Source organism: Morchella importuna (genome assembly GCF_003444635.1).
Source record: "Morchella importuna strain M04M26 chromosome Unknown Morimp01GS078, whole genome shotgun sequence".
Lineage (NCBI taxonomy): Eukaryota > Fungi > Ascomycota > Pezizomycetes > Pezizales > Morchellaceae > Morchella > Morchella importuna.
The window spans coordinates 45500-72632 of NW_025763474.1; the positions used below are offsets into that span (position 1 = coordinate 45500).

The 27133-nt window shown below is 45.7% G+C and overlaps 3 protein-coding genes across 3 annotated transcripts; 2 read left to right on the top strand and 1 right to left on the bottom strand.

Annotated features, from left to right (window-relative positions):
* Positions 1–290: 290 nt before the first annotated feature.
* Positions 291–2147, bottom strand: LAJ45_11625 (uncharacterized protein; the record flags this gene model as incomplete). Its single annotated transcript, XM_046121107.1, has 2 exons — positions 291–785; positions 857–1057. The coding sequence occupies 2 exons, from the start codon at positions 1055–1057 to the stop codon at positions 291–293; spliced, it is 696 nt and encodes a 231-aa protein (XP_045965705.1).
* Positions 2148–2204: 57 nt separating this feature from the next.
* Positions 2205–2797, top strand: LAJ45_11626 (uncharacterized protein; the record flags this gene model as incomplete). The annotated part of the gene is made up of 5 exons (XM_046121108.1): positions 2205–2247; positions 2295–2333; positions 2484–2555; positions 2612–2703; positions 2756–2797. 5 exons carry the CDS (start codon positions 2205–2207, stop codon positions 2795–2797), a joined length of 288 nt encoding a protein of 95 aa, XP_045965706.1.
* An 83-nt stretch (positions 2798–2880) lies between these two features.
* On the top strand, positions 2881–4132 carry LAJ45_11627 (uncharacterized protein; the record flags this gene model as incomplete). Its single annotated transcript, XM_046121109.1, has 5 exons — positions 2881–2919; positions 2996–3046; positions 3178–3492; positions 3901–3933; positions 4001–4132. The coding sequence occupies 5 exons, from the start codon at positions 2881–2883 to the stop codon at positions 4130–4132; spliced, it is 570 nt and encodes a 189-aa protein (XP_045965707.1).
* Between the last annotated feature and the right edge of the window lie 23001 nt (positions 4133–27133).

Consider the following 27133-nt stretch of genomic DNA (forward strand, 5'->3'; position numbering starts at 1 on the left):
TAAAACGCGAGTTCCCCTATAATATAAACATTATTACAATGTTTCAGTTGTACTTCGATATCTGGGATAAGTGAGAAGACACCACGATGCCAAGATTGCGTGAAGGGTGTCTTCTCACTTACCCCTACCCCCGAAGTACATAGTCTTGTAGGTTTAATTCATTGTGGACCCTCTAGATCTATTGTTCAGCAATGATTTCTATAGCTATCGCCGCCACCCGCTCCCCGCCTCCCCCGCCTCCCCCGCCTCCCCCGCCACAGCAACACCACCCACCACCCACCACCCACCACTCACAATCTGCTGCTCCACCCCGCCCCAGGGCCCGCCGTCACATTGCTCACCTTATGCACTTGAAATGCCGGCAGCCACATGCTAAATGCCTTGTTCCACAGATCAAACGCCGGTTTCCCAGATAGATTCCACCCCCCGCCAAGGTCCGGACAATGCGCCCCGCCCTCAACCACCATCGCAAATATACTACCCTTCAACACCTCTCCCGCCAACGGCACCTCCTCCGTCCTCATCCGGCCATGACCCTCAGGGACCTGGCTGTTGACCGTCGCGGGGCGCCATGGGTCGTACTGCCCGTCGACAAAGAATGTATTGCTGCTCTGCATGGCCCAGCCGCCATACCGCTCGTTGTTGTCGCTCCCTGGCATGGCGGTGAGGTTGAAGGGCTCCTTGCACCGGAGGTCGTGGAGGGCCTCGAGGCTGGTGAACCTGTGCGGGTACAGCCCGCCGCCGGTCTCGGGGACGGTGACAGTGTTGGCAAAGTCGGTGCACACCTGGTAGTTCCAGCTGACGAAGTTACTGTTCAGGAACTGGATGCACTCCTCGCATTCTCCGCACAGGTGACATCCCCCTGATCCTTCTCCCCGCCGGTCGAGTTCGTGATCTGGCGCTTGAACAGGCCCCGCTTTGAGAAGGTAGAGCCGGCCGCAAGAAGCCGGCGCTCTAACACTTGGCCGGCGGCCGAAACATACGCTGCGATTGCCTCCTTCTCCGATAGTGCGCTGAACACACCCCCCTCTGCGCCATCGGAACTCAGCTGCGCCATCAGTCCACAGAAGTACGCCAGATCACCCCGCGCGCCGGTGCCGTTCTGGAACGCATAGTTCTGATACTCGGTCAGCGGCGTGCCCAGCGCCGTGGTCATATAGACATTCAGATTGTCGCTGAGACTCGCCGGATCAAACAACGCTGCCGCCGCCTCACTCGTATTGCCTAGGGCCATCAGCCAATCGATGATCGCCGCGTCGTCGGCGCTCTCGACCCACGCCGCCATCGCCACCATGTCATCCGCACATGCTCCATACCCGCGCTCTCTCGGCCCGTTCAGTGTCGCTTGATAATAATATTGGTTCTCTGGCGCTTCGTGTACGGCCGCGCTGCTGGCGAGCGCTGCGTACCAGATGTCCGGGTTGCGCTTCCGCGCCCACGCCGCCCTCGCACCTGGGTAGCTCCCGCCCACAAACACCCATGGGACAAGCCCGGGCGAGACGGTGGCGCTCCCCCATGTGAAGGTACGTGCAAACATGGCAACATCCTCCAGCGCCTGCTCGATGGTGTGGAACTTGTAGTAGGCGTTGAGGTCGTCGGGGAGGACGGTGGCCGGGAGTGCGGGGAGGGAGCGGCCATAGTAGCGGTGCTCCCAGAGTATGAGGAGGCCGGAGTTGGCGCGTGCTTGTGCAGTTTGGTGAGATACATTGAGGTAGGGGAGGTTGGTTTCAGCATTAACTTCACCAATGTCAAATACTAAAATATCCGTAAATATCTGTCATGAGTGGCCAGCATAGCTAACGGTAGACAGGCAACCCCCCCCCCCCCCCCCGCGGCGAACCCAGGATAGAAAAGCTGGGAGACATACGCATAATCGGCCCGCCCTCAACCCAGTAACTGTCATCAACCCAATACCTATTCTCGAATGTCTCCGTCGTTGTGCCGTTATGATCCACTGGCAACGTGACGGTAAACATGGTGATATCATCATTGCTCACCGTCGAGTTGTCCGTAACGTTTGTCTGAGTGTGTTGCGGCTTTCGGAACTGCCATCGTACTTGTGCTCGCACTGTGAGTGCCAGGAAGAGAAGAGGAAAGAGGTACTTGCCGTGTGTGATGTGGTGGTAGAGCGGTGAAGTGGCCATCATGTTGGTGGGGGGAGGGCGAGTATTTATCGTATTTCCATTGCGAGATTGATATTGACCATGCTGGATAATTTATCGGGAATGCGCACACTCTCTGACCCACGTTGATCTACAACCAAGCTTCCAGCCCTATATTGCACTAGGGCAAAGAACAAAGCTGTCAACATATCCGAGCTTACTGTGCCGAAGGTAATCACACTTACATGTCCACGCGTAGCCTGAGACAGAGATATCTCTATACCCGTTGCCAAGGGCCCGGGTAAAGCGATCCAGATCTCTATCTATCGGCGCAGGTGTTTGTTTCAGCCCGGGACAAGATCTAAATCCTGACTGGATTAGTTGTTACTATTCGCCGAGGGCTACAACGTGGCATGCTGAATCTTGCACCTAGAAAGTGCAAGCGGCTGGGAGGTATTTGACTTTATGTATCAGCACTGCCCGAGTGGAATATTTCGAGACAAGTTCAGCCTCAAGCGGGAGGAGTCTTGCCACTGCTTTGTTGGTAAAGTACCTTAGGGTGCACTGCCTACGATCACAATCTATTCGAGGAATACGTCTTGTAAGCCAAATGATCACTAACAATTGAGTTCTACTAATCAGAGCATTCCCAGAAACTACAAGCACACAGGTCAATTGAATCATCATTCGATTAAGACTCATTAACTCCTGTGGGCGACCAGTAGGTGCCAAGCCCCTGATGGTTTGCGTGAAATCCTGCTAATTGATCATTGGCCCTATGCCCAAACGCCTTGCCAAAGCCCCTGCTACTAGTAAGGTTAGCCGCCTTCCAAGACTAGCGGCACGTCCAGTTGGGCTTAAGCAGGCACTCCCGTCTAATTATATTAGTGCAGTGTATCTCATCAACTAGATTGCTGAGCGAAAAACCCCCATTAGTCGCAAGAGTGGGTTGAGGCTCCCTGTGGAGTATCATGCCTAAGCGCTTGGCAGTGCCTCGATTTATATCATCGCGGTGGAGGGTGGATTTCAATTGATGGCATGTGATATTAGAAGTCCGGGCATGAAAATTAATTAGTTGAACATTCGGCATCGGAGCTCACGCAAAAGGTTCAACTTTCCGGCAAGAGGGAGAGCCAGCTACATCAAGACGCCATCCAAGGCATGCCGTATACTTTGCTCAGCGATGTTGAGGGGATCCTCAGCTTGGGATCTCCAAACTTTCCCAATTGTCAGATTATTTGTCAAAAACGATTTCTGCCCGGCCGAGGATTGCAACTTGAATACCGATATCGCGGCATGTTCTACGATTCAATGTTTGGTATCCGTGTGTGTTGATAACACCGAGGATGAGTTTATCCGTAAGCAAGCGGAATTCAGGGCGACTCCTCTGGTACATTGTGCTTTCGCACTTTTGAGGGAGTGTGCATGGGAATAGCGCAATTCGTACAGCTGAGAAGGGCTGATAATGTTGTCGGCTGGGTATAGAGCCCCAAAATAGGGACGTGCCCAACTAGAACACTCCCCATAAGCGGTGGGGCGTTCCCTACTACCTCACGTGGAGTGTATCGGTTGACATAAACTCCCCATGTTCCTAAGAGTGGTCTACTTGATAGAAATCTTTCTATTCGCTGTCTCTGTTTGAATATGTATCAGTAGTGCAGGATATATTTTGCTAGCGTGACGCGGCCCAAGGAGTCACCTCACGATACCAAATTTGTATTAGAAAGTGGGTATGGGACACTATATTCATAACAGTCTATAGTGATGCTGACTAATAGCAGGAATGTGATCTTTGAAGGTCATCCACTTCTTAGAATCTTGTGCTAGAGCAGTACGGTATCTTTTTGACAGAGTTGGGCGAATTCTAGTCTACTGACTCAAACCTGTGCAATTGATAGATAACACCATGGTTTGACGCACCCCGAGTCTTGGTACTATTTTGGAAGACATTCAATGCACCTATGTTGATATTGATGAATGACGCAAGTATTTTGCGAGGGCGGAATGAGTGCGAAATGCGTGTAATCTGAAAATAGCCGCTTTCTAATCAGTTCATTGTTCTATGTTCTTACCACACATGTGCATTGTTATGCACTGCAAAAAAGCTTATTTGCACTTTGGTATCTGAGACTGCCGTGCCTTATATACCCGAGCCACTCTCCGTCGTAAAGGCACAACACATATAAATAGAAACCTAAATATATGTAGAGTATATGTAAAATCACCAAGTTCGCCACCCAACTCCTCCTCCGTTGAACAAGCTTTTTTTTTTGCTAAACGTTACTCAGCCTCGTAGCTGATCCCTTGGACGGATGAAACTCTCAAATTCGTAGCTTAGTCCGTGCACGCACTTAGTCAGGTAACCTTGCTTTTTGTGTGCGGTAATAGTTATATAGCCAACCAAAAATCAGCAGGAGTTACTAGCTATAGATAGGGCTAGTATTAGCTGAAAGAGGGAAGCTACGAATTTGAGAGTTTCATATCCGTCCAAGGGATATTGAAAGCCGTAGAGGAGCCTATTGACCATCGTGGTGTGTATTAGGACTATCGGGGTCATGGAAGGGCCGGCGGATCGGATCGGGCGAATTGAGAATTAATTACTGCATGCAACTGTAGGGCGGAGGATCGAGTCAGTCTTTATGTATATGTATTTGTCTCGAGTAGTCATGTACTTACTATCAATCAATTCAATCACCTCCTGATATGTTCAGTAGCTACATCTACCTACCCTGTAAATATCGTGTCCAGTCGCTTGAAATCTCACCGTAAATGCCATCGCTCCATCTGGAAGAGGGTTTGTTGCTGTCAGCCACCAAAGATCCACTTATTTACTATCTCCGTCCACATTTTCATTCTCTACGGGCAGATCCGCTGCATTTTAGCCCCAGCGATATGATGATCCGGGTATGGCTATGTATGACTTTGCGATCTGGATATAGCTAGGTATGTACTCTAAACAGGCTGGTAGATATAAACAGTTCAGGATCAACGCAAACTCGACGTTTTGCTCCTGACTATTAATTGTAGATCACATGAGATGCGGTTATCTGCACGCCAAGTCCCCAGCGATGATAACCAGTGCAGCCCACTGTGCACTGCACGCAATCACGATACCGCCAAAACTCGAAAAATTGGCTATCTCCGGCCAGGGATTATCACTCGAGTGATTGGTTGAATAGTATTGATCTGCATCAGAAGTTTCCCATACAAGTAATTTTGATCTCTGGAAGCTAGCCAATTTTTCGAGTTATGGCGGTATTTAAAAATGGTTATGGTATGATCCTAGAAATAAGAAGGTCGCTTTGAATCCTGATCATTTAGAGGGTCATGAATTCGGCGTCAACTGTGTTCAATTCTTTGTTATGATATCTAACTTTGTGGAAGCACCCGGTAGATACTGATACATTGCCGCGTCCTGGCAACCCACGGTGAGGTTGGGGTGTGCCAATGTAACAGCATAACATGTCGTACCTAATTGCAAGCTCTTGAAATAGGGCGCTCGGCATATTTCATAGTATTGGAGGATTCTCACTATTTCATTATTGTATTTGTCATCGGCGTATGACTAACTCATGACTCACTTTCCTATTAGTCATTCTATCACTCATACGTCTATGACTCATTGTATTTCTTTTGTACTACCTTTATTTAGTATAAATACGGGGCATTCCCCCTTAGCTAGGGCAATCAACACGATCAATCACTTTACTTCTCCTACATACTTTCTCTACAATCTAGCAGAAATAAGACAGAGAAGGCGTGTTCTGTTGCCAATGTTCCTGCAACCTTCCAGGGTTTCCCGAAACACAACGTCAACCTAGCTCCAAGAAAGAGCCTGAATAGATGAATTACAATATTCTATTCAACCTAGATCAGAGTGGAAGTGATTGAGGGCTATAAAAATGGTAGTAAACATATTGGTGACTCTGGTTGTGAATTTAGTGTGGGTCAATTATTATCATAATAAATTCACGGTTCATACGTACTCCTGCTCTACAAGAGCTCGAGGTCGGGCTCTCAATCTGCTGCGCGGCTTTTGAACCGTCCTTTCTCGCACTTGTAGCCTATTTTAGCCTCAGTTTCGCCATAACTCCTGCAAAGTAAACGCCTTCCTTTCGTTAATTTAGAAAGGCAATCGACAAAATTAAAAAGGTGAAAACAGTAAAATTCTTTATTTGATACAAGAAATATATATATATATGCTTTGTTAGGTCATATTCTTGATGTCAAGTCGCCTAGAAATCTCCCGAATTGGGAGCGGATAACTGCTTGAAAGTCGAGCCTATAGAGTACATTCAAGCTTGAGCTGCTCGCCACGATGATGACTCAAGGGTAACCAGGAAAATGCTGAGCGACTACGCCCGTTTAATCATGCAGCTATCCCTCATGTAATATAGATGATTCCTACAGCGTAGTTAGGTTAATTAGGTGAAGTTTCAAATGCATTCACATGAGGAAGAAAGGCCCGCAGAAGATAAAGAATGGTTTGGGGGAAAGTACCCCAGGCCCATTAGACATCCGGGAGGTGTATGTACACCAAGATAATACTCACGGGTTGGGGGGGGGGGGGGGGGTGGATCTTTCGAAGCCGGCGGTCGCCATGTCCTTGGGCTATTCCTCGGTGAGGGCCATCTATCCATGGACCCCTGGCAATATATGCCGATTTTCATATACACCATGGTACCTTGTATTGTAGGATTTGGTGAGTAATGGGTCTCATGAGCTATAAAACATTGATAGAGCACACTCTAGTTGAGATTCTACGGCATCAGAATGCTAGGACGCTCTTCACTCCATCCGCAACGGCTCGGAATAGTATCCCATTAATTCTAATAGTCCTCGAGTCAAGGATCGTTTATGTTTTCTCCCTTGGGCCAACCAAGGACTTTGTTGAACATCGATCTCTACTTCCTCTCACAACATATACACCCGCGGCCGGTACATACAGAAAATCTATCATGATTCCACCCACTCGAAATTCTATCCCTAGCAAGCTTCTAGCGTTCGGAGGGAACGGAAGTAGTGTTTCGCTAACAAACACCCCTCTCTAAATTCCATCCCTACGATACTTCCAGCAAAGTTGAGCCACGGTGGGGGTGGAATTATGGTAGCTAGGTTTTGCTGTATCTCCCAATTTTCAATTTTACACCAGAAGGAAAGCACCACTACTGTTTATATTCTTACACTCTTTCTTTCTCCATCTATTACACTAAATTAACTTGTATATCGGTTACATCCCGTCTTATTTCTTCTTTAGTCCTCCAGATATATTGTGCGACGGATCTTAAAGGTGAAATCAAATTCGATCGCTAATATCATGTAGGCCGCCATCGCATGACCTACACTTCTATCAGACAGAGTTTTGATATCTTGTCTTGTTAAAAATATTATTAGAGATTGAATATGTTTGCAATGAGACATCAGTTTGGCGGTACAAACCGGTACAAAACTAAATAATAATGAGACATTTAGTCCAGTTTGAGCTTCGGACGATCGTGGTTATACTGAGTCATGATACGCCCTAAACCGTTACAAACCAACCAACCAGTAAATGGAACGGAATATTGTTTTTCCGCCACTTGGCCCCTCCGGAACAACATTTTTCTGAAACACCTGCCAAAAACACTAACCCACATATTAGCTAGATAAATGGTATTGCCGGTTTAACCACGTTGGAAGAGGTGGTCAAATAGTTAGTACGATTTCGAGGTGATGGTGGCAAAGTTATTACAATATGGGGGCGTTTTAATACCGCTTTGTACCATTGCTAAGACATGGTGAAGTGGAGCAGTATTATATCCATTTGTGCTGCAGTTTTCGGCAAGGCTAACTATAGGCTACTCTACAGCGTAATTAAATGAACCAGTAAATGAATCATTTCGCCACCTCAAATTTTTGGTGGGAAATGAATCGTCTGAGTTGGGTGGTTGATGACATTGGGAAATGTCACGTTTTTACTATATGTTAACGAATCAGGAAATGAATCGCTTAGTTCAATATGCCCCTTTTTTCTTACACTTTTGCGTTTTTTCTTGGCGGGGCTAAACAATCACAGGAGATCAGTCAAGTCATTCGCAGTGCAATTCCATGAGCATTTAATATACACATTATCTGTGTGCAAATGTTCTATCTTCCTTTTGTACAATGTTTTATTATTACTTTTTTGTTGCATTTTACGACGTTACCTTTATGTTCTCTGTCTTGCCTTTCCCCTCGTGCCATTTACTTACCCATTATTTCCATAAGTCTTTTCCGTAGTGATTCCCGCTATCTTTTGTCTTGTCTTTTGTGTTCTTCTTTGTTAACATCAGGCTAATCCCTTTCTGTAGCACTTTACTTTGTCTTTTCCCGGAACTCTTATCGTGGTTCTGCCGTTGCTTTTCTGGAGTCATTTCTGTGCACATTAAATATTATAACCTTTTGCTCAACCATTTACTAGTATTTGATTCATTTATGCACATTTATCCAGCCACAATATCCTTTTCCATTCATAAATTCAGCGGCGCCTATTTGTCATAGGTTTAGCAATTAAAATGATCTTTTACGATGCATTGAATACTTTATGTAAGCTTAATCGCCTTCCTGTCAGACCTGGATATACCGTTAATAATGTGGACAGATTGATATTAAGAAATGTTGTACCGGATGGGGTTTGGGTGGGGGGGGGTATACTTCTTCTCCGTTGTGTCTGCCTGCTTCCGCTTCTTCAGATTCGCTGCAGCCTCCTTCCCGCCAGCAGGCTTAGACATCTTCACGCTCGCAATCCTGCTGGCAGCTCTAGAGTTCCTCCGAATATCTCTAACATTCGCTCGGTCAGGGAGTATCACTCGAACTTGGCGGGTCACAGACTATCACCCGCACTCCACCGCTAGTTTGGTGCAACTCCTAGATAGTGGATGAGGGAACGGGGTGCGGAGCTAGAGCTGTACATTCCGGGCGGCGATTTAGTTCTAGGGCTGTGTAAAGCGCATGAACGTTGTGTTTGAACTGATATTATGAACATTTGTGGAAAGGTATAGAGTAGTAGAATATGCTCTTATGCTATATCTTATGTTATCAGAATGCGACAATTGGTGCCATCAAACATCCTATCACCATATATTAACCGTGGATGGATCCGTAGAATCAAGGTTGGAAAGCGACCAACCACACCAACAGAGAGGTAATTAAACACTTACGTAAGGTCCACGGGCGGGTGGGCGACTACACAGGGGTGTGATCAACACGAGGCTTTAGTCAATCTCAATATACGCAGAGGTTATGTATGATACACAGAGAGTTTATCAACTACATTTTTCGGTTCATTTCGTGGTAAGTAGGTAAATAGTGTGATAAAAGAATATTACTGAGAACAGCAGTGAATGCCAGTTTCCGCCACTCGCCACTGTTTGAGGTTCTAATTTCAACCTCGCTTTCACCAGTTAGCTTGTGGTAGAAACAATTTGTTCCATGCACGCGGTACTACTCCAACATACCCTAGATGTCTCGATACGGTTTTTCTGGAAAATAAGCCCATGGACTGAAAGCAAAGTAGTCGGAGGAATCTTAAGGAAACTGATGGTGCATAATCCCGTTGGGCGAATTGATCAGCAGTCTTCGTTTAACTCCGTTCTTTTCTACAACTATTGTTCTTCAAGTCCACGGCTCATTTCCCAGAATCAACGGTACTCTACAACACGGAAGTGTGTAGGTACATAGCGCTTGCATGTACTATATAGCTGTGTGTGTAGACCCCAAGTTAACTGTTGCCCCGGTCTTGAAGGTAACAAAATTTCAATCGCTTATAACTTCACCACCACAAGAGATATCAAAAATTTGTGATGGGAAAGGTTAGAAACAGTGCCGAAGAAGTGGTTATGTTGAAAGGTGTTTGATACCTATCATGGTTATAAAGTTATAAGGGATTGAAATTAACTATTTTTATATGCAAAAAGCGCCAAGAGTGGGCGGAGTAGAACAGTATAATATGCCCATCTATACCCCAAAAAGCAAACCTGCCTAAGCCGTGGCAGTGAGGCACCAAGCTGGCCCTCTTATTGGTCCTTGGAGTCAGATTATAGCCATGATTGTTCCACATTCGTATGCGGCGTGTCACCTTTAAGACTACGCGCACTATACCGCTCTTCCATGCACATGCGTGCTACACTGTGTGATGATATCATTGCGTTCCACACGTAACTCTCGAAACCCAGGAATTGGTTCTGTGCTGCGCCGCACCCACCAAGCACGATTGCGATCCACCCCGAGTTTCTGTCAGTATTCTCTGCGCAGACAGACTGGCTCTAGAGTAAACTCTACTTATGTGGTTGATTGGCGGGGGGATCGGCTCCAATTAGGTGAACGAAGTTTGGAGCTGAAGGCTTTTGCCCAAAGGGCGGCCCAATTAGAGACATTGCGCAGATAGGGCCAGCTCTGTATATCGGCACCAATCATGTCTCTGGAAAATGGAGCTGGCTTCATTTGCGGAAAGTCTCCAATAGACGCCTCCACCACTCACCCGGACAACCCCCTCACCCGGACAACCCCCTCACCCGGACAACCCCCTCACCCGGACAACCCCCTCACCCGGACAACCCCCTCACCCGGACAGTTCGTTGTAGTTCGTGATTTGATTGGTTCGTAGTGTGATCTGAGACATCTATGTCATATCCTACTAGTAAAACCTGGTTGCAACTGAGCCGTTGCGTTCCCGTTCTCAACTTCAACTTTCAATGATCACGGTGAGAATGGTAATCAGTAACTCGACAATTACTCGCGCGTTGATTAAATGGTCGGATATCGTTGCAACCAAATGTTTACTGAAAATTCCGACTTTTAATTAACGACCGAGTAGAAGAGCTCAGAAACTTGCTGAAGCAGCTCGGGTGTATAAAACTCATCCAGACTATTCATCCATTCGGAAAACAGCAGCCTGTTTTGATCTTGTATCTAAATCTACCCTAGCGTACGGAGGCCTGTACTATTAAAACCGTCATATCAATGCTTGAAAAAAAAAATTTGAGAAATCTTTTTTTTGGCGGAAGTAGTTCTAGTTACACAATCCTTTACTGAACACTTAAGTATACCTGCCCCAGTGAATTTATGAATTAAAATAAAAAAAAAACCCCCCGCCGAACCAATATGGCAGTGCATCCATTCCAATACACATCCACTCAAATTGATCAAAGAAAATCGCAGCAGTTGCTAAATTTATTGTGACATCAGGTGCCCGCTCCATTATAAAAATATAAAATACAAAATTTGGTGTACTATTCAAAACCATCAGATAGATAATCACTTTCATCATTATGTTCTATTTTTAGATAAGTATCCATATCTAAATCTATCTCTTCCAATCCTTGGCTTTTCTGACCCCATTCAAATGTGCGAGATGGTGATTCGCAAAGTGATAATATTTCACCTTGCTCAATAAAAATTCTAGCAGCCTGACGGAGATAAATATATGCGACACGATGTAGTGGAAGTTGAAAATTTGTCATTTCATATTTGATAAGGTATTCGGTAATGCCACAATTTTGCAGTTCTTTTTTACACCACTTTAGTGTCGCTAAGGGAAGATACTCGTTCGGGTCTATACGTGAAATTAGCTATATACTTAATTAAAAAATATTTTTAATTATACTGTATCCTAGCAAATCTGCTTGTAATTCTTCCAAAACCTCTCTGTTTGGTTGCGACCCATAATTCCGGACACCATCAGGTGGGTTGAAGTACAATACAACTGGTTGCCCAGTTCGCAAGTATGGCCGGTTTTTTTGGTACCGAATCGTATGTGTATTCCACAATCGTACATATTCATATATTTCTTGTCTAATTATTAGCATATAGACATATAATAGAGCAATTTGATCTGCAAAACTGCCAGTAAATTCACCGGTATCGCGCATGTTATCCAAATATAACTGTTTATATTTTTGTTAAATTGTGCGGGCCAGAGTGAGAAATTAAGTTACTTACCTTCCATGTACTTGTTTGACTCTTACTCATTCCCCGCCATCAAGACTCTATTTTCTGGTTCAAAGTTGATGTACCATACCAATAAATTTGAGTCAATTGTATATTATCATCGTTGGCCCTATTCAGTTGCCAGTGTGCATTGGCCATCATAGTGGTTTCCGCACCCCTGTCAGACCGAATCACATTTGATATTATATCAGTCATGTCTACCAAATCCAAATACTGTTTTAGAACCGCCACGCCTGTTCTACATGAAATACCAACATGTATCCAAGGCACATATTTAAAACATTCAAGTTTAGCAGGAATACTCAAAAGAGTTTGTTTGTATGACTACCTTGAATATGCGTCAATACCAACATATACCTCAATACCATAATCACTAATTTTATGATGTCCGTCAACTGACAAAATAAAATTTACCGCTGGTACAGTATATATACCACGCGGGATCTTTTGCATTGCAAACAGTCTCTTGGCTATACCAATCGGGTCTAGCAAACGCAAAACCTCAAACATCCTATATCTTGCGATCGGTATTCCACACTGCTTGAATGTTTGATATGTGAGTCTCCCACTGTATAATGCTGTTTGTCCAAATGAAAGTTGCTCCTTCAAAACTCTTCTCATAACTGAGTTATGTTCTAAAAAATTCTTTCTTTCTGTTCATCTCAACATCCCGAGAGATAAACGTAGGCGTATCATGTAACGGAGCCAGTTGAACCGTTTGGTGTATGAGTACACACCGGGCCCGGTTACATGCTGAGGGTTATTGTCAGAAGCCAGTTGCACAGTGACATGCAAGTACCGGCAGTGTGGTTAGCTACCAGCTGTCAGAGTAACTACATTCTGAGCGCTAGGAAGAGGATCTACTCATGGGAGCAATGACTGATGGGCCTATGCCTCGCCAATGATTAGAAGGACAGCCAGAGTGAGGCTCTGAGTGCTCGACGAACCTCTACATCCTCTGGGCATTGGAAGTCCGCCGGTAGTGGGAGGGACTATGCCTGGGAAATCCACCATAAGCGAAAGCTCTACAGCAATGATTAAGCTTACACCTGAGCGGCAGCTCATTCATGCAGGCCCCAGTTGTGTGGCAACAAAGGCTGCAGGTGTTACAAAGGCTTTGACTAAGGGTGGTTGCTTTCGGTACTGGGAGCACTCGCTGACGCTTAGAGAGAAGCGGGATAGCGATGGTATTGCCTCCCTTCCGCTAAAAGGCAGCAGCGGAACTTAGTAAGGAAGTAGGAGCAGAGAATAGAGTCCTTTGGAGTATAAGTACTCAGGATCATTCCCGCCCAACTGTTTTGATCCTCATTTTCATGATTGGAATCATCTCCTATTATCGGTAGCAGAGCCTTTAAAGGTTATTGAGTTCTAGCGATAGTATCTTTGACTAGATCTGCACCTGATTTCTATCTTGCACACCCGCATCTATTCTATTGGATTCTAGCGATACATAGATAGGCTGCCCCCATTACAGATAATCTTTAACGCTCAAATCACCTTCAGAGTATTCTTCCTCCTACAACATGTCCGCCCTCCCAGCTCCCCAACTGCCTCTTCAGATTGAATAGCAACCAGCAGCATTAGAATCATAAGAGGGTCAGACACAGTTGATCCACAAGCTCAGGACGGCGCTCCAGTCCTACATTCCCAGATGTGAGCCCACCTGGCAAGATACCGATGAAGTCAACCTACAAGACTTCTTTGCGGAGTTGCAGCGCTACCTTAAGCACAGCTTGCAACAGGAAGTCATCAAGGCCGGCAATGCGCTAGCCTTGGTGCAAGAAAGGCAAGAAGCTGAAGCAGTCCTGCTCAGGGATGTTTTTGGCTATATGAGAGAACAAGTCTCCTCAGTTCAGAGACAACTCCAGAGGTATGCCTAGAGAGATGACTTAGGAACGAAGGAGATGGAAGACATTGAGTGGACAAGCCCGGCGATGCCCCATAACTTCCTGGGAGATATCCAGAGAGCCATCAATGAAGGTAGGCTCTCCATCGCCAGGATGCCCACACCAGCACCTGTCCCCAACCCCGCACCTCCGCAAAACTCCAGGGCCTCGTCCAGAGTGGCTCTGGGAACTTTCCACCAAAGGGTGAATCCCTTTGCAGCATATTCAGTCAGGTCCATCAGGCAGAGAACTCTTCCCCTGATGATGCCATCGGCTATTGGAGGCTCACCTCTGCCTCCTCAAAGAGCTCCAGCATGCCCTTTAACAGGTGGCCTAGCTAGGCCCCCTGACAACCTATTGAAGACGATGACTATTACTCCCAGACACCGGTCAGGAGTGGTCCCTCTGGGCTCCCTCCAGCTTGGGTTCACCAGGGGTTATCCCCGGAATCCCACAGAGGCTCACCACTCCCGGAGTCACCTAGGAGGAACCTCCAGCCAGAAGGAAACCCTGGTGGAGAAAATCAGAGCCCAAAACTAGCAGGTAATGGTGGAGGAGATGGAATGGTCCCCCTGGTTGGTGACGCTCCCAACCCAGGAGGGGATTCAGATAGTTCAAACTCGGAGCCTGAGGATGGAGACAGAAGAGGATGGCGGACATACCTCAGGTGGAAGCTGGAGAAGCAGCAGAAGGAGCGTTTGGCCTCCATGGCCCAGTTCATGAGACCTCCGGCCACCTCCCACCCCTCGGCTGCCTCCAGGGCCCGAGAACCTAAGGCACCCACTCCGGCCAAGTTCAATACCAAAGCAGATAATGTGGAGTCCTTCATCCCACAATGTGAGAACGTCTTCTCCATTGAAAGTCAGTTCTTTACCTCTGAAGAGGTTAGGATCCGTTATGCTGGCAACCTGATGGAAGGAGATGCTCCGGTCAAGTGGTATGAAGCTTACCACTACTTTATTGACCACGCTTCTGCTAACCGGATAGCTGGGATGCCTGTGTTATTGGATGAGAGATGGAAGCGTTGGGATTCCTTTGTGGATGCTCTCAGAGCAGCCTTTGGCGAAGCCATCTCTAGGGATGATTATACTCATTTCTGATGGGGTGAAGTTAGGGTTAAGGTTAGCCCCCCCATCCCCAAAAATACGGAGACCCCTATAGTATGCAGTTCTACTTGCTGTACAGTCCCCTTCACCGACTTCTCCTTTGATATATAGGGGACGTACGGTTGACTTGCTTTTGCCTCCTAGAACAAGCATCGTGAAGCGATTGTTTTACCTGTATGGATGCATTGCGTCCTGACCGAAAGCAAGTTTGCACCTGCAATACATACAAATTTGCAAGGTTTCACTACTTTCTCAGGTATAACTCTCACCTCCACAGCCTACACATTCATAGCCCAGGCTTGCACCAAGCAGGATGTATAGGACAATCGCGAGTGCTAAGGAAGATAGTGGGGGATTTGTTCTTTTCCGTATACTGTATTAGGGTTAGTTAGGCTGTTTAAATAGCGTATGATTTTAGTATTAGGTGAAGGATCACAGTGTTGAATAGACCAATGCTAAAAGTGCAGCTGCGAGTGCTATGGAGGCAGTAGAGATCGTCGTCTCTGTGATATTTGGTAATCTCATGGGGGAATTGTGAATACCAGAGGTTGGTACCGTGAATAGGTGTATGTCAGGAGAGAATGAGGCACCGACATATAGGAAGTAGTACATCGGGCATGAGACAGGTTGCAAAGGACCCGATCTCACAAAGTCAAGAGGCATCAGGGCAATTAATCTATCTCAGTGCCAGCTGGAGCAGTCCGGAGCAATACAGGACTAGTCAGGATAAACAAGTGAGCAACTAGCGTACCCTCTGTATAATAGTCAAAAGGGCGCAAATCAATCCAATTATATAAGTATGATTACAACTGAAACCACAAACCATCAACAGGAACCGGAAGTTTTAGTTTAACAACGAATCAGTTTACATCAGCAAGCTACCGTGTGTCTCCGGAGACTTCTACTAGTCTCCGGAGACCGCTGCTAAAGCGTATTCTCTCATCAAATCTTCCCTGGATCCTTGTGTCTCGCTTACTCCCTTGAACCTCTGGAGTTGCCCAGTTCTCTCTGGATGCTCTCCAGGGACATAACCCAGGGGTTCCACCGAATACCGAACATCTGTACCGGAGTCATTTGGCGGGGCAGATAGCAAATTGCCAGAATAAAAACTAATGATTAAACACACCGGAGAGCTTCTCGAGCATTATATACTGCTTGAGGAGCCTTGGACACACCCTGAGTCTCTAATGGTTAATATTCGAAGATTTTGGGCAGGGGCAAACAATCATTTTAATACAACTTCAAATCAGATTAAAAGTGCTAGAACAGACTTGAGTAGGTTTAAAGCCTTCCATAAGGCTCAAGGAGCCCTTGCTTATGTGACTAGGTTCAAATCGTATATTCACAAGTGAGATCACACCTTATTTATCCCATCAAATATCATATGACGAAGGGTATCCTGTATGGAATGAATGAGCTTCTTACAGCTGATAAATGGGCCACCAAAGTCAATTATATACTTGAAAACGACCGTTTCATTAGTGACCCTGACAACTATTCGGTAAACATTTCTTGTTTTGGTTAGCATTTTAGAAGGCTCTAACAGACTTCAGACAGGCCGTCGGCACTTCTAGGATCCAGAAATCCTGGGCATAATATTTCTGAAATAATACGAAGACGATAAGATGCGTGGTGCAAAGGATCCTGATTTGGTCGATGGTATTTCTCCAGAATTCATAGGCATGGTCTGCACTGGGATTTGGTTTGTCCTCCGATGTTGGACAACTGGAGATTACGTAGAAGGTTTGCACTTCAACACGAGCCAGAATATGGATATCTTGGGTAAGGCGTCTCCAGCCCTGTGAACGGCTCCCGCTGACTTTTGAATGTCAAGCAACGCATTCTAGGATGATGGATACAAGGAAGAAGAGAAGTGTACAGAACGAAGTGGGCACTCCAGAAGTGATACGAGAAACTATTGAAAAGAAGGTGGGGCAGAAGGAGGATGATGATGTATTGGCAGCAGATATCACGGCGTCGAGGGCTGCAAAGGCACATCGAAACGCTCAAGGAGACAGAGCTACGGTCGAGCATATCAAGGTGGACAATATTGGCGTGTTACTATTATTATGTGACAGGGCAAGGGAGGTAGGTGAAGCGGCAGATATTAAACGAACGGCTTCTGAAGCCTAACGAAGGAAATACAGTCTCATGGTTGAGAGTTATAGTTTGTGCAATGTGTGTATAGCAACAGGTATTAATATAAGGCTAACAAGGATCAAAACCCAAACTAGGGTTAACTAGGGTTAAACACGGAAACTAGGGTTAACTAGGGTTACCTAGGGTCAACCACCGAAACTAGGGTTAACTAGGGTTACCTAGGGTCAACCACCGAAACTAGGGTTAACTAGGGTTAACTAGGGTTACCTAGGGTTAAACACCGAAACTAGCGTTGACTAGGGTTAACTAGGGTTAACCACCGAAACTAGGGTTGACTAGGGTTGACTAGGAGTAAACACCGCAACTAGGGTTCTAGTAGGAGAATGTCGGACAGGATTTTGAGGTTGCCCGGGAACCGTCGCCACACAATTCCCAATTCCGTGCCTACGGATTAAACAGGCCGCCCCGAGTCCATCGCCATCGTCAAATATGTAGGTACCGGGGGTGGTGGTCGTGATGGCAGGGGCGTAGGTGGTGGTTGGGGACTGTTGGGTAGGGTAACTCCCTGTGAGTCTTGGCAGCCTGTCCTGCAGCAATTCCGGCGCCGTCACTCATCAGTCAGGTACCACGATCGATGCCTGCATGGTACCAAACGCACCGTCTCAACCTCATGATCATGACGGCGCTCGAAATTTAACGATGCCGAGTTTCCCCATCCTCCGCTTCGATGGAATACATGAATTTCGGATTCTGACCTCCGGGTTACCGCATTGGGCGAATCCCACTCCCTGACTCCGGTGCGTTTTGTTGCACCGACTCGGATTCCGATCTCCAGCTTACCGCCCGGGTGTGTTTTCTAACAGTAATTCGGATTTCAATCTCGGATCATGATATTCGCAATACTTGAAACCCAATATGTGAGTGACGATCCATGACCGTCATTCCATATTGTGTATTGTTGCAGTCTGGTAGGGCAATCTCGGACCGGATTTCGAGGTTGGCCAAGAACCGTCGCCCTACAATTCCCGATTCCGTGGCTATGGGTCGAACAGGACGCCCCGAGTCCACCCCATCGTCAGGTATGTGGGTACAGGGGGTCGTGGTCGTGATGGCAGGGGTGGAGGTGGTGGTTGGGGGCTGTTGGGTAGGGTAACTCCCTGTGAGTCTTGGCGACCTGTCCTGGTTCACTCCCGGCACCGCCATTCACCCGGCGGGTACCACGATCGATGCCTCCATGGTACCGAACGCACCGTCTCGAACCCACGATCATGACGGCGCTCGAAATTTAACGATGCCGCGTTTCCCCATCCTCCGCTTCGATGGAATACATGAATTGCTGATTCCGACCTACAGGTTACCGCATTGGGCGAATCCCACTCCTTGACTCCAGTGTGTTTTATTACACCGACTCGGATTCTGATCTTCAGCTTACCGCCCGGGTGTGTTTTCTAACAGTAATTCGGATTTCAATCTCGGACCATGATATTCGCAATACTTGAAACCCAATATGTGAGTGACGATCCATGACCGACATTCCATATTGTGTATTGTTGCAGTCTGGTTTTATATATCTCTTGTTAGGGTTGCTCAAAATTTTAAGGCAATGGATTACTTCTGGTAACTTACTGGATTATTTTTTCCGACCCACACACCGAATTCTTTTGAAACATCTTAGTTTTGTCTGAGAGCCGCTAACCCCGAAACCTAAAGAAAATTTTCAAATATACTCATAAACTAAATTCTTATATATAATATTAACAACTTACAATCCTAACAACACCGATAAAATTTTTTGGAACACGATCCTGTGTGTCAGTAGACCGCAGAATATACTAAAATTTATCGTATATCTATTTGTACGGCAAGTTATTGACACTCTGGTACCTGAATTGTGAACTCTTATCCCTCCCAAACCACTTGTTTAACAAATGGAAACAATCTTCGTAACCGGAGTAAAACACTCATAACCTGGCATACACAACCCCCTTACGCCCCTCTACCCCACCGAGCACTGCAGGCAGGAAAAGAAGACTTTGACAAGTCTCTCCTACCCCAACCGATCCGGGATATCCGTCATCTCCCAACAAGGCGTACTGAACCTCTGCTTCGTGAGAATCCTAACAACAGGAATTCTTGCCCCCCCACATTTCGCCGAAACCCAACAAGCACAATCAACTCAATCTACTATCATCGAACAAATCTAACTGAACAATGAACCATTCTTCATCTTCGCAGAACACACCCCATACAATGAACAATACACACCCCGATATTACTACATCTACTTAAGGGTTGTCCTCCAGGAATCAAACGACAGAATAGAGCTGAACTATATGTTGTGGTTAGATTAGTGCAGGTAGTCACTGCATTACTATTATTTCAAAGTGGAATCAAACTCCTAGATTGTTCTAAGAGTACCCGGTACCTCTTCAGAAAGTGCAGTAAAACGAGTGATGATAAATGATTCGGTTGAGTTCGGAAATAATGGTAACACCGGATGATCCCTGTCATATGAATACAGCGGCGCAAATCTTCTCGCCAATAATTGATTTCTAATTGAAGATATCGCGAGTGCTTGTAGAGTACAGCGGATATTCCTACCAGTCATCAAAATGGCTTCCTCCAAGCACTCCTCCAGTACAGCACCTCCTGTACCAAAGCGCCTATTACTCCTAACACGACTTGAAGAAGATGAAGAGATTGATGAGTGTGAGATATCTTACTGACTATTAACCCCACTGCCAGCCCCGCACTCGCACTAGTCAATTGACAACTGTTACCCAAATAACATGAAAAGGTTTTCTCGGTTCTTCCGAAATCTCCACTGGGAGGAGCAGTCCTTGGAGGGTAGAATTTCATTTCCCCGAGGATCATACTGACAAGTTTGAAACACAAAAGGAGCCTGAGGCAATTTAGTTACCTGAGGTGGAACAAATAATTGATACTAGCGACTCAGACTATTATGAGACTCCGATAAACGGCCATGAGAGCTCTTAGGAGGATGAGGATGAACAGTAGGATGAACCTCATGCCCTCCCCTTAATCTTCCATCCAGAGGTCTCTGACTGTCAGAAAGAGACCTCATACAGTTCAATCAATCAATGCCAGAGCACTGGGCAATGCTCAAAGGAAACCAACTGCCGTGGTAGCGGAGGTATTTGCTTTTTCTGACGTATCGGTGGACGTGGTACAGGTTCGACTCTATCTCGCCCCTCGATGCTCTTCAACATGTTAGTATTAGTGGTTAACGGTTTAGAGAGGAACTCGTCGGGCGCTAAAGTAATACGTAAACAAAGGAGAGTAGCACCCACTGTAGCACCCAGTCAGAATGCATGCTACGGAGCACTCCCGACATCCCAGAGAGCACTGCCGGCACCCCAGAGAGCACCCCCAACACCCTAACAGTCTAGGCGCTCTGCACTTATTTATCTATATGAGTATACCTCTTCTATGCGCTATATCAATTGTTCCTTCATGCACTCTCGAAACGGAAGGTCGTCTCCCACTTACCGGACATATCGTTCTTTACCGAGTAACGAGGGAATTGGCAAGCACTCTGTGAGCAGCCGTTACGGGAATTATCGATATATTGTATTTTAAATACTTTGATGCGGTAAGAATGCTAGGAGTTAGGGATCCCGAATTCCTAGAGCGCATAACCCCTACCCTTATTTGCCTGATATCGACAGCGATCTAGCACGGCAACCGGGCCTAGTCCACAAGGAGCTACTTGAAGTCTGATAATTTTCAGTCAAAGAATGAGAGTCTTGTGAGTAAGTATGGCCCGATGCACTCATTGATATGGCGAGTGGCTTGGGAGTAATGCGGGAAGCTATTAGGGCTATACGGGATTGCCCAACTGATATCCAAACTCGAGTAGAACCGTTCAACAGTATGAGCAACAGTTAGAAGGTGAGAAATAAACAGAACCAGGAGGCCACCTTGAAGGTAATCAAAGACAATGTTTGAGAAAAGGAATGATACTTCTAGATGCCGGTATTGCGAGTGGTATTCTAAATGATGACCCTAATAGATACGAGATAAAAAGGGGGTAACTATTGAGGTGTTACCGGAGGAGGGTTTTAACGAGGATGATGAAGCGTTGGCTGCGGATCTTGCCGATTTCCAAGATGCTCAAAGAACACCCACGGGTGCTTCAGGAGGTCGGGTTGGTTCCGACAGTACCCAATACAAAGTGATTAATGCCCAACCTCGCGGTATTGACACCGAAGAGGAGGGGTAGGAGTAAGAGGAGTAGCCGGGATTACCTGTAGCGAGGGATTAGGAAAGGAGGGAGAGTAGGATGTGTAGAACAATCGCGAGTGCTAAGGCAGATAGTGGAGGATTTGTTCTTTTCCGTATACGGTATTAGGGTTAGTTAGGATATTTAAATAGTATATCATTTGAGTATTAGGTGGAGTATCACGGTGTTGAATGGACCAATACTAAAGGTGCAGTCGTGGGTGCTATGGAGGCAGTAGAGATCATCTTCCGAATGATGTTTTGGTAATCTCATTGGGGAATTGTGAATCCTAGAGCCTGGTACCGTGGAGAGGTGTATTCCAGGAGAGAATAAAGTACCGACATATAGGAAGCGGTACATCATGCGTGACTCAGGTTCTAAAGCACTTGATCTGGCAAATTCAGGAGGCGTCAGGGCAATTAATCTATCCCAGGGCCAAGCGGAGAAGTTGGGAGTAATACAAGAGTAGTAAGGACAAACAAGCGAGCAACTGGCGTACCCTCTGGATAGTAGTCTAAAGGGTGCAAATCAATCCAATTATATAATTATGATTACAACTGAAACCATAAATCATCAACAGAAACCGGAAAGTTTAGTTTATCAACGAATCAGATTACATCAGCAAGCTACCGTATGTCTCCAGAGATTTCTACTTGTCTCTAGAGACAGCTGCTAAGGCGAATTGTCTTCTCAAATCTCCCATGGATGCTCGTGTCTTGCTCACTCCCTTGAACCTCTGGAGCTGCCCAGTTTGCTCTGGATGCTCTACAGGGACATCACCCAGGACCTCCACCGAATATCGAACACATGTACTGGAGTCAGTTGGCGGGTCAGATAGCAAGTTGCCAGAATACAAACTAATGATTAAACACACTGGAGAGCGTCTCAAGTGTTATATACTGCTTGAGGAGCCTTGGCCACAACTAGACTGTCTTATAGTTAATATTCGAAGATTTTGGACAGAATCAAACAATCATTTTAATACAACTTCAAATCTGACTAAAAGTTCTAGAACAGACGTGAGTAGGTTTAAAGCCTTCTATAAGGTTCAGGGAGCCCTTGCTTGTGCGACTAGGTTCAAATTATATTTTTATAAGTGAGATTACACCTTATTTATGCTATCAAAGACTATATGGCGAATGGTATCCTATATGGGATGAATGTGCTTCTTACAGCTGATAAATGGGCCACCAAAGTCAATTATCTACTCGAAAAGAAACGTTTCATTAGTGACCCTGACAATTATTCGGTAAAGATTTCTTGTTTTCTGTTAGCATTTTAGAAGGCTCCAATGGACTTCAGACAGGCCATCGCCAATTATAGGCTCCAGAAATCCTGTTCGTGATATTTCTGAAGTATTACAAATACGAAAAGATGCGTGGTGCAAAGGATCCTGATTTCATCAATGGTATTTTTCCGGAATTCAGATGCATGATCTGTACTGGGATCTGGTTTGTCCTCCGATGGTAGACAACTGGAGATTACGTAGAAGGTTTGCACTTCAACACGAGCCAGAATATAGATATCATGTGTAAGGCGTCTCCAGCCCTGTGAAAGGCTCCTGCTGACTTTTGAATGTCAAGCAACAAATTCTAGGATGATGGATACATGGAAGAAGAGAAGTGTAAAGAACGAAGTGGGCACTCTAGATGTGATACGAGAAACGATTCGAGAGAAGGTGGGGCAGAAGGAAGATGCTGAGGTATTGGCAGCAGATATCACGGCGTGGAGGGCTGCAAAGGCCACTCGCAAAGCTCAAGGAGATAGAGCTGCGGTCGAGCAGGGCAAGGTGGATAATATTCCATGTCGCTATGACTGGGTGACAGGGCAAAGGAGCTAGATGAAGCGGCAGATGTTACACCAACGGCCTCTGAAGCCCAACGAAGGAAATACAGTCTCATGGTTAAGAGTTATAGTTTGTCCAATGTGTGTATAGCAATAGGTATTAATATAAGGCTAACAAGGGTTAAACACCGAAACTAGGGTTAACTAGCGCTAACTAGGGTTACACACCGAAACTAGGGTTAGCTAGGGTTACACACCGAAACTAGGGTTAACTAGGGTTAGCTAGGGTTACACACCGAAACTAGGGTTAGCTAGGGTTAAACACCGAAACTAGGGTTAACTAGGGTTAGCTAGGGTTACACACCGAAAACTAGGGTTAGCTAGGGTTAAACACCGAAACTAGGGTTAACTAGGGTTAACTTAGGGTTACACACCGAAACTAGGGTTAGTTAGGGTTAGTTAGGGTTAGTTAGGGTTAGTTAGGGTTAGTTAGGGTTAGTTAGGGTTAGTTAGGGTTAGTTAGGGTTAGTTAGGGTTAGTTAGGGTTAGTTAGGGTTAGGTTAGTTAGGGTTAGTTAGGTTAGTTGTTGTTGTTTGAGAGAGATCGAACCAACTAACTAACTAACTAACTAACCCTAACTAACCCTAACTAACCCTAACTAACCCTAACTAACCCTAACTAACCCTAACTAACCCTAACTAACCCTAACTAACCCTAACTAACCCTAACTAACCCTAACTAACCCTAACTAACCCTAACTAACCCTAACTAACCCTAACTAACCCTAGTAACCTAGTTTCGTGTTTAACCCTAGCTAACCCTAGTTTCGGTGTTTAACCCTAGTTAACCCTAGTTAACCCTAGTTCCAGTTTCGGTGTTTAACCCTAGCTAACCCTAGTTAACCCTAGTTTCGGTGTGTAACCTAGTTAACCCTAGTTTCGGTGTGTAACCTAGCTAACCTAGTTTCGGTGTGTAACCCTAGCTAACCCTAGTTTCGGTGTGTAACCCTAGTTAGCCCTAGTTAACCCTAGTTTCGGTGTTTAACCCTTGTTAGCCTTATATTAATACCTATTGCTATACACACATTGGACAAACTATAACTCTTAACCATGAGACTGTATTTCCTTCGTTGGGCTTCAGAGGCCGTTGGTGTAACATCTGCCGCTTCATCTAGCTCCTTTGCCCTGTCACCCAGTTATAGCGACATGGAATATTATCCACCTTGCCCTGCTCGACCGCAGCTCTATCTCCTTGAGCTTTGCGAGTGGCCTTTGCAGCCCTCCACGCCGTGATATCTGCTGCCAATACCTCAGCATCTTCCTTCTGCCCCACCTTCTCTCGAATCGTTTCTCGTATCACTTCTAGAGTGCCCACTTCGTTCTTTACACTTCTCTTCTTCCATGTATCCATCATCCTAGAATTTGTTGCTTGACATTCAAAAGTCAGCAGGAGCCTTTCACAGGGCTGGAGACGCCTTACACATGATATCTATATTCTGGCTCGTGTTGAAGTGCAAACCTTCTACGTAATCTCCAGTTGTCTACCATCGGAGGACAAACCAGATCCCAGTACAGATCATGCATCTGAATTCCGGAAAAATACCATTGATGAAATCAGGATCCTTTGCACCACGCATCTTTTCGTATTTGTAATACTTCAGAAATATCACGAACAGGATTTCTGGAGCCTATAATTGGCGATGGCCTGTCTGAAGTCCATTGGAGCCTTCTAAAATGCTAACAGAAAACAAGAAATCTTTACCGAATAATTGTCAGGGTCACTAATGAAACGTTTCTTTTCGAGTAGATAATTGACTTTGGTGGCCCATTTATCAGCTGTAAGAAGCACATTCATCCCATATAGGATACCATTCGCCATATAGTCTTTGATAGCATAAATAATGTGTAATCTCACTTATAAAAATATAATTTGAACCTAGTCGCACAAGCAAGGGCTCCCTGAACTTTATAGAAGGCTTTAAACCTACTCACGTCTGTTCTAGAACTTTTAGTCAGATTTGAAGTTGTATTAAAATGATTGTTTGATTCTGTCCAAAATCTTCGAATATTAACTATAAGACAGTCTAGTTGTGGCCAAGGCTCCTCAAGCAGTATATAACACTTGAGACGCTCTCCAGTGTGTTTAATCATTAGTTTGTATTCTGGCAACTTGCTATCTGACCCGCCAACTGACTCCAGTACATGTGTTCGATATTCGGTGGAGGTCCTGGGTGATGTCCCTGTAGAGCATCCAGAGCAAACTGGGCAGCTCCAGAGGTTCAAGGGAGTGAGCAAGACACGAGCATCCATGGGAGATTTGAGAAGACAATTCGCTTTAGCAGCTGTCTCTAGAGACAAGTAGAAATCTCTGGAGACATACGGTAGCTTACTGATGTAATCTGATTCGTTGATAAACTAAACTTTCCGGTTTCTGTTGATGATTTATGGTTTCAGTTGTAATCATAATTATATAATTGGATTGATTTGCACCCTTTAGACTACTATACAGAGGGTACGCCAGTTGCTCGCTTGTTTGTCCTTACTACTCTTGTATTACTCCCAACTTCTCCGCTTGGCCCTGGGATAGATTAATTGCCCTGACGCCTCCTGAATTTGCCAGATCAAGTGCTTTAGAACCTGAGTCACGCATGATGTACCGCTTCCTATATGTCGGTACTCTATTCTCTCCTGGAATACACCTCTCCACGGTACCAGGCTCTAGGATTCACAATTCCCCAATGAGATTACCAAAACATCATTCGGAAGATGATCTCTACTGCCTCCATAGCACCCACGACTGCACCTTTAGTATTGGTCCATTCAACACCGTGATACTCCACCTAATACTCAAATGATATACTATTTAAATATCCTAACTAACCCTAATACCGTATACGGAAAAGAACAAATCCTCCACTATCTGCCTTAGCACTCGCGATTGTTCTACACATCCTACTCTCCCTCCTTTCCTAATCCCTCGCTACAGGTAATCCCGGCTACTCCTCTTACTCCTACCCCTCCTCTTCGGTGTCAATACCGCGAGGTTGGGCATTAATCACTTTGTATTGGGTACTGTCGGAACCAACCCGACCTCCTGAAGCACCCGTGGGTGTTCTTTGAGCATCTTGGAAATCGGCAAGATCCGCAGCCAACGCTTCATCATCCTCGTTAAAACCCTCCTCCGGTAACACCTCAATAGTTACCCCCTTTTTATCTCGTATCTATTAGGGTCATCATTTAGAATACCACTCGCAATACCGGCATCTAGAAGTATCATTCCTTTTCTCAAACATTGTCTTTGATTACCTTCAAGGTGGCCTCCTGGTTCTGTTTATTTCTCACCTTCTAACTGTTGCTCATACTGTTGAACGGTTCTACTCGAGTTTGGATATCAGTTGGGCAATCCCGTATAGCCCTAATAGCTTCCCGCATTACTCCCAAGCCACTCGCCATATCAATGAGTGCATCGGGCCATACTTACTCACAAGACTCTCATTCTTTGACTGAAAATTATCAGACTTCAAGTAGCTCCTTGTGGACTAGGCCCGGTTGCCGTGCTAGATCGCTGTCGATATCAGGCAAATAAGGGTAGGGGTTATGCGCTCTAGGAATTCGGGATCCCTAACTCCTAGCATTCTTACCGCATCAAAGTATTTAAAATACAATATATCGATAATTCCCGTAACGGCTGCTCACAGAGTGCTTGCCAATTCCCTCGTTACTCGGTAAAGAACGATATGTCCGGTAAGTGGGAGACGACCTTCCGTTTCGAGAGTGCATGAAGGAACAATTGATATAGCGCATAGAAGAGGTATACTCATATAGATAAATAAGTGCAGAGCGCCTAGACTGTCAGGGTGTTGGGGGTGCTCTCTGGGGTGCCGGCAGTGCTCTCTGGGATGTCGGGAGTGCTCCGTAGCATGCATTCTGACTGGGTGCTACAGTG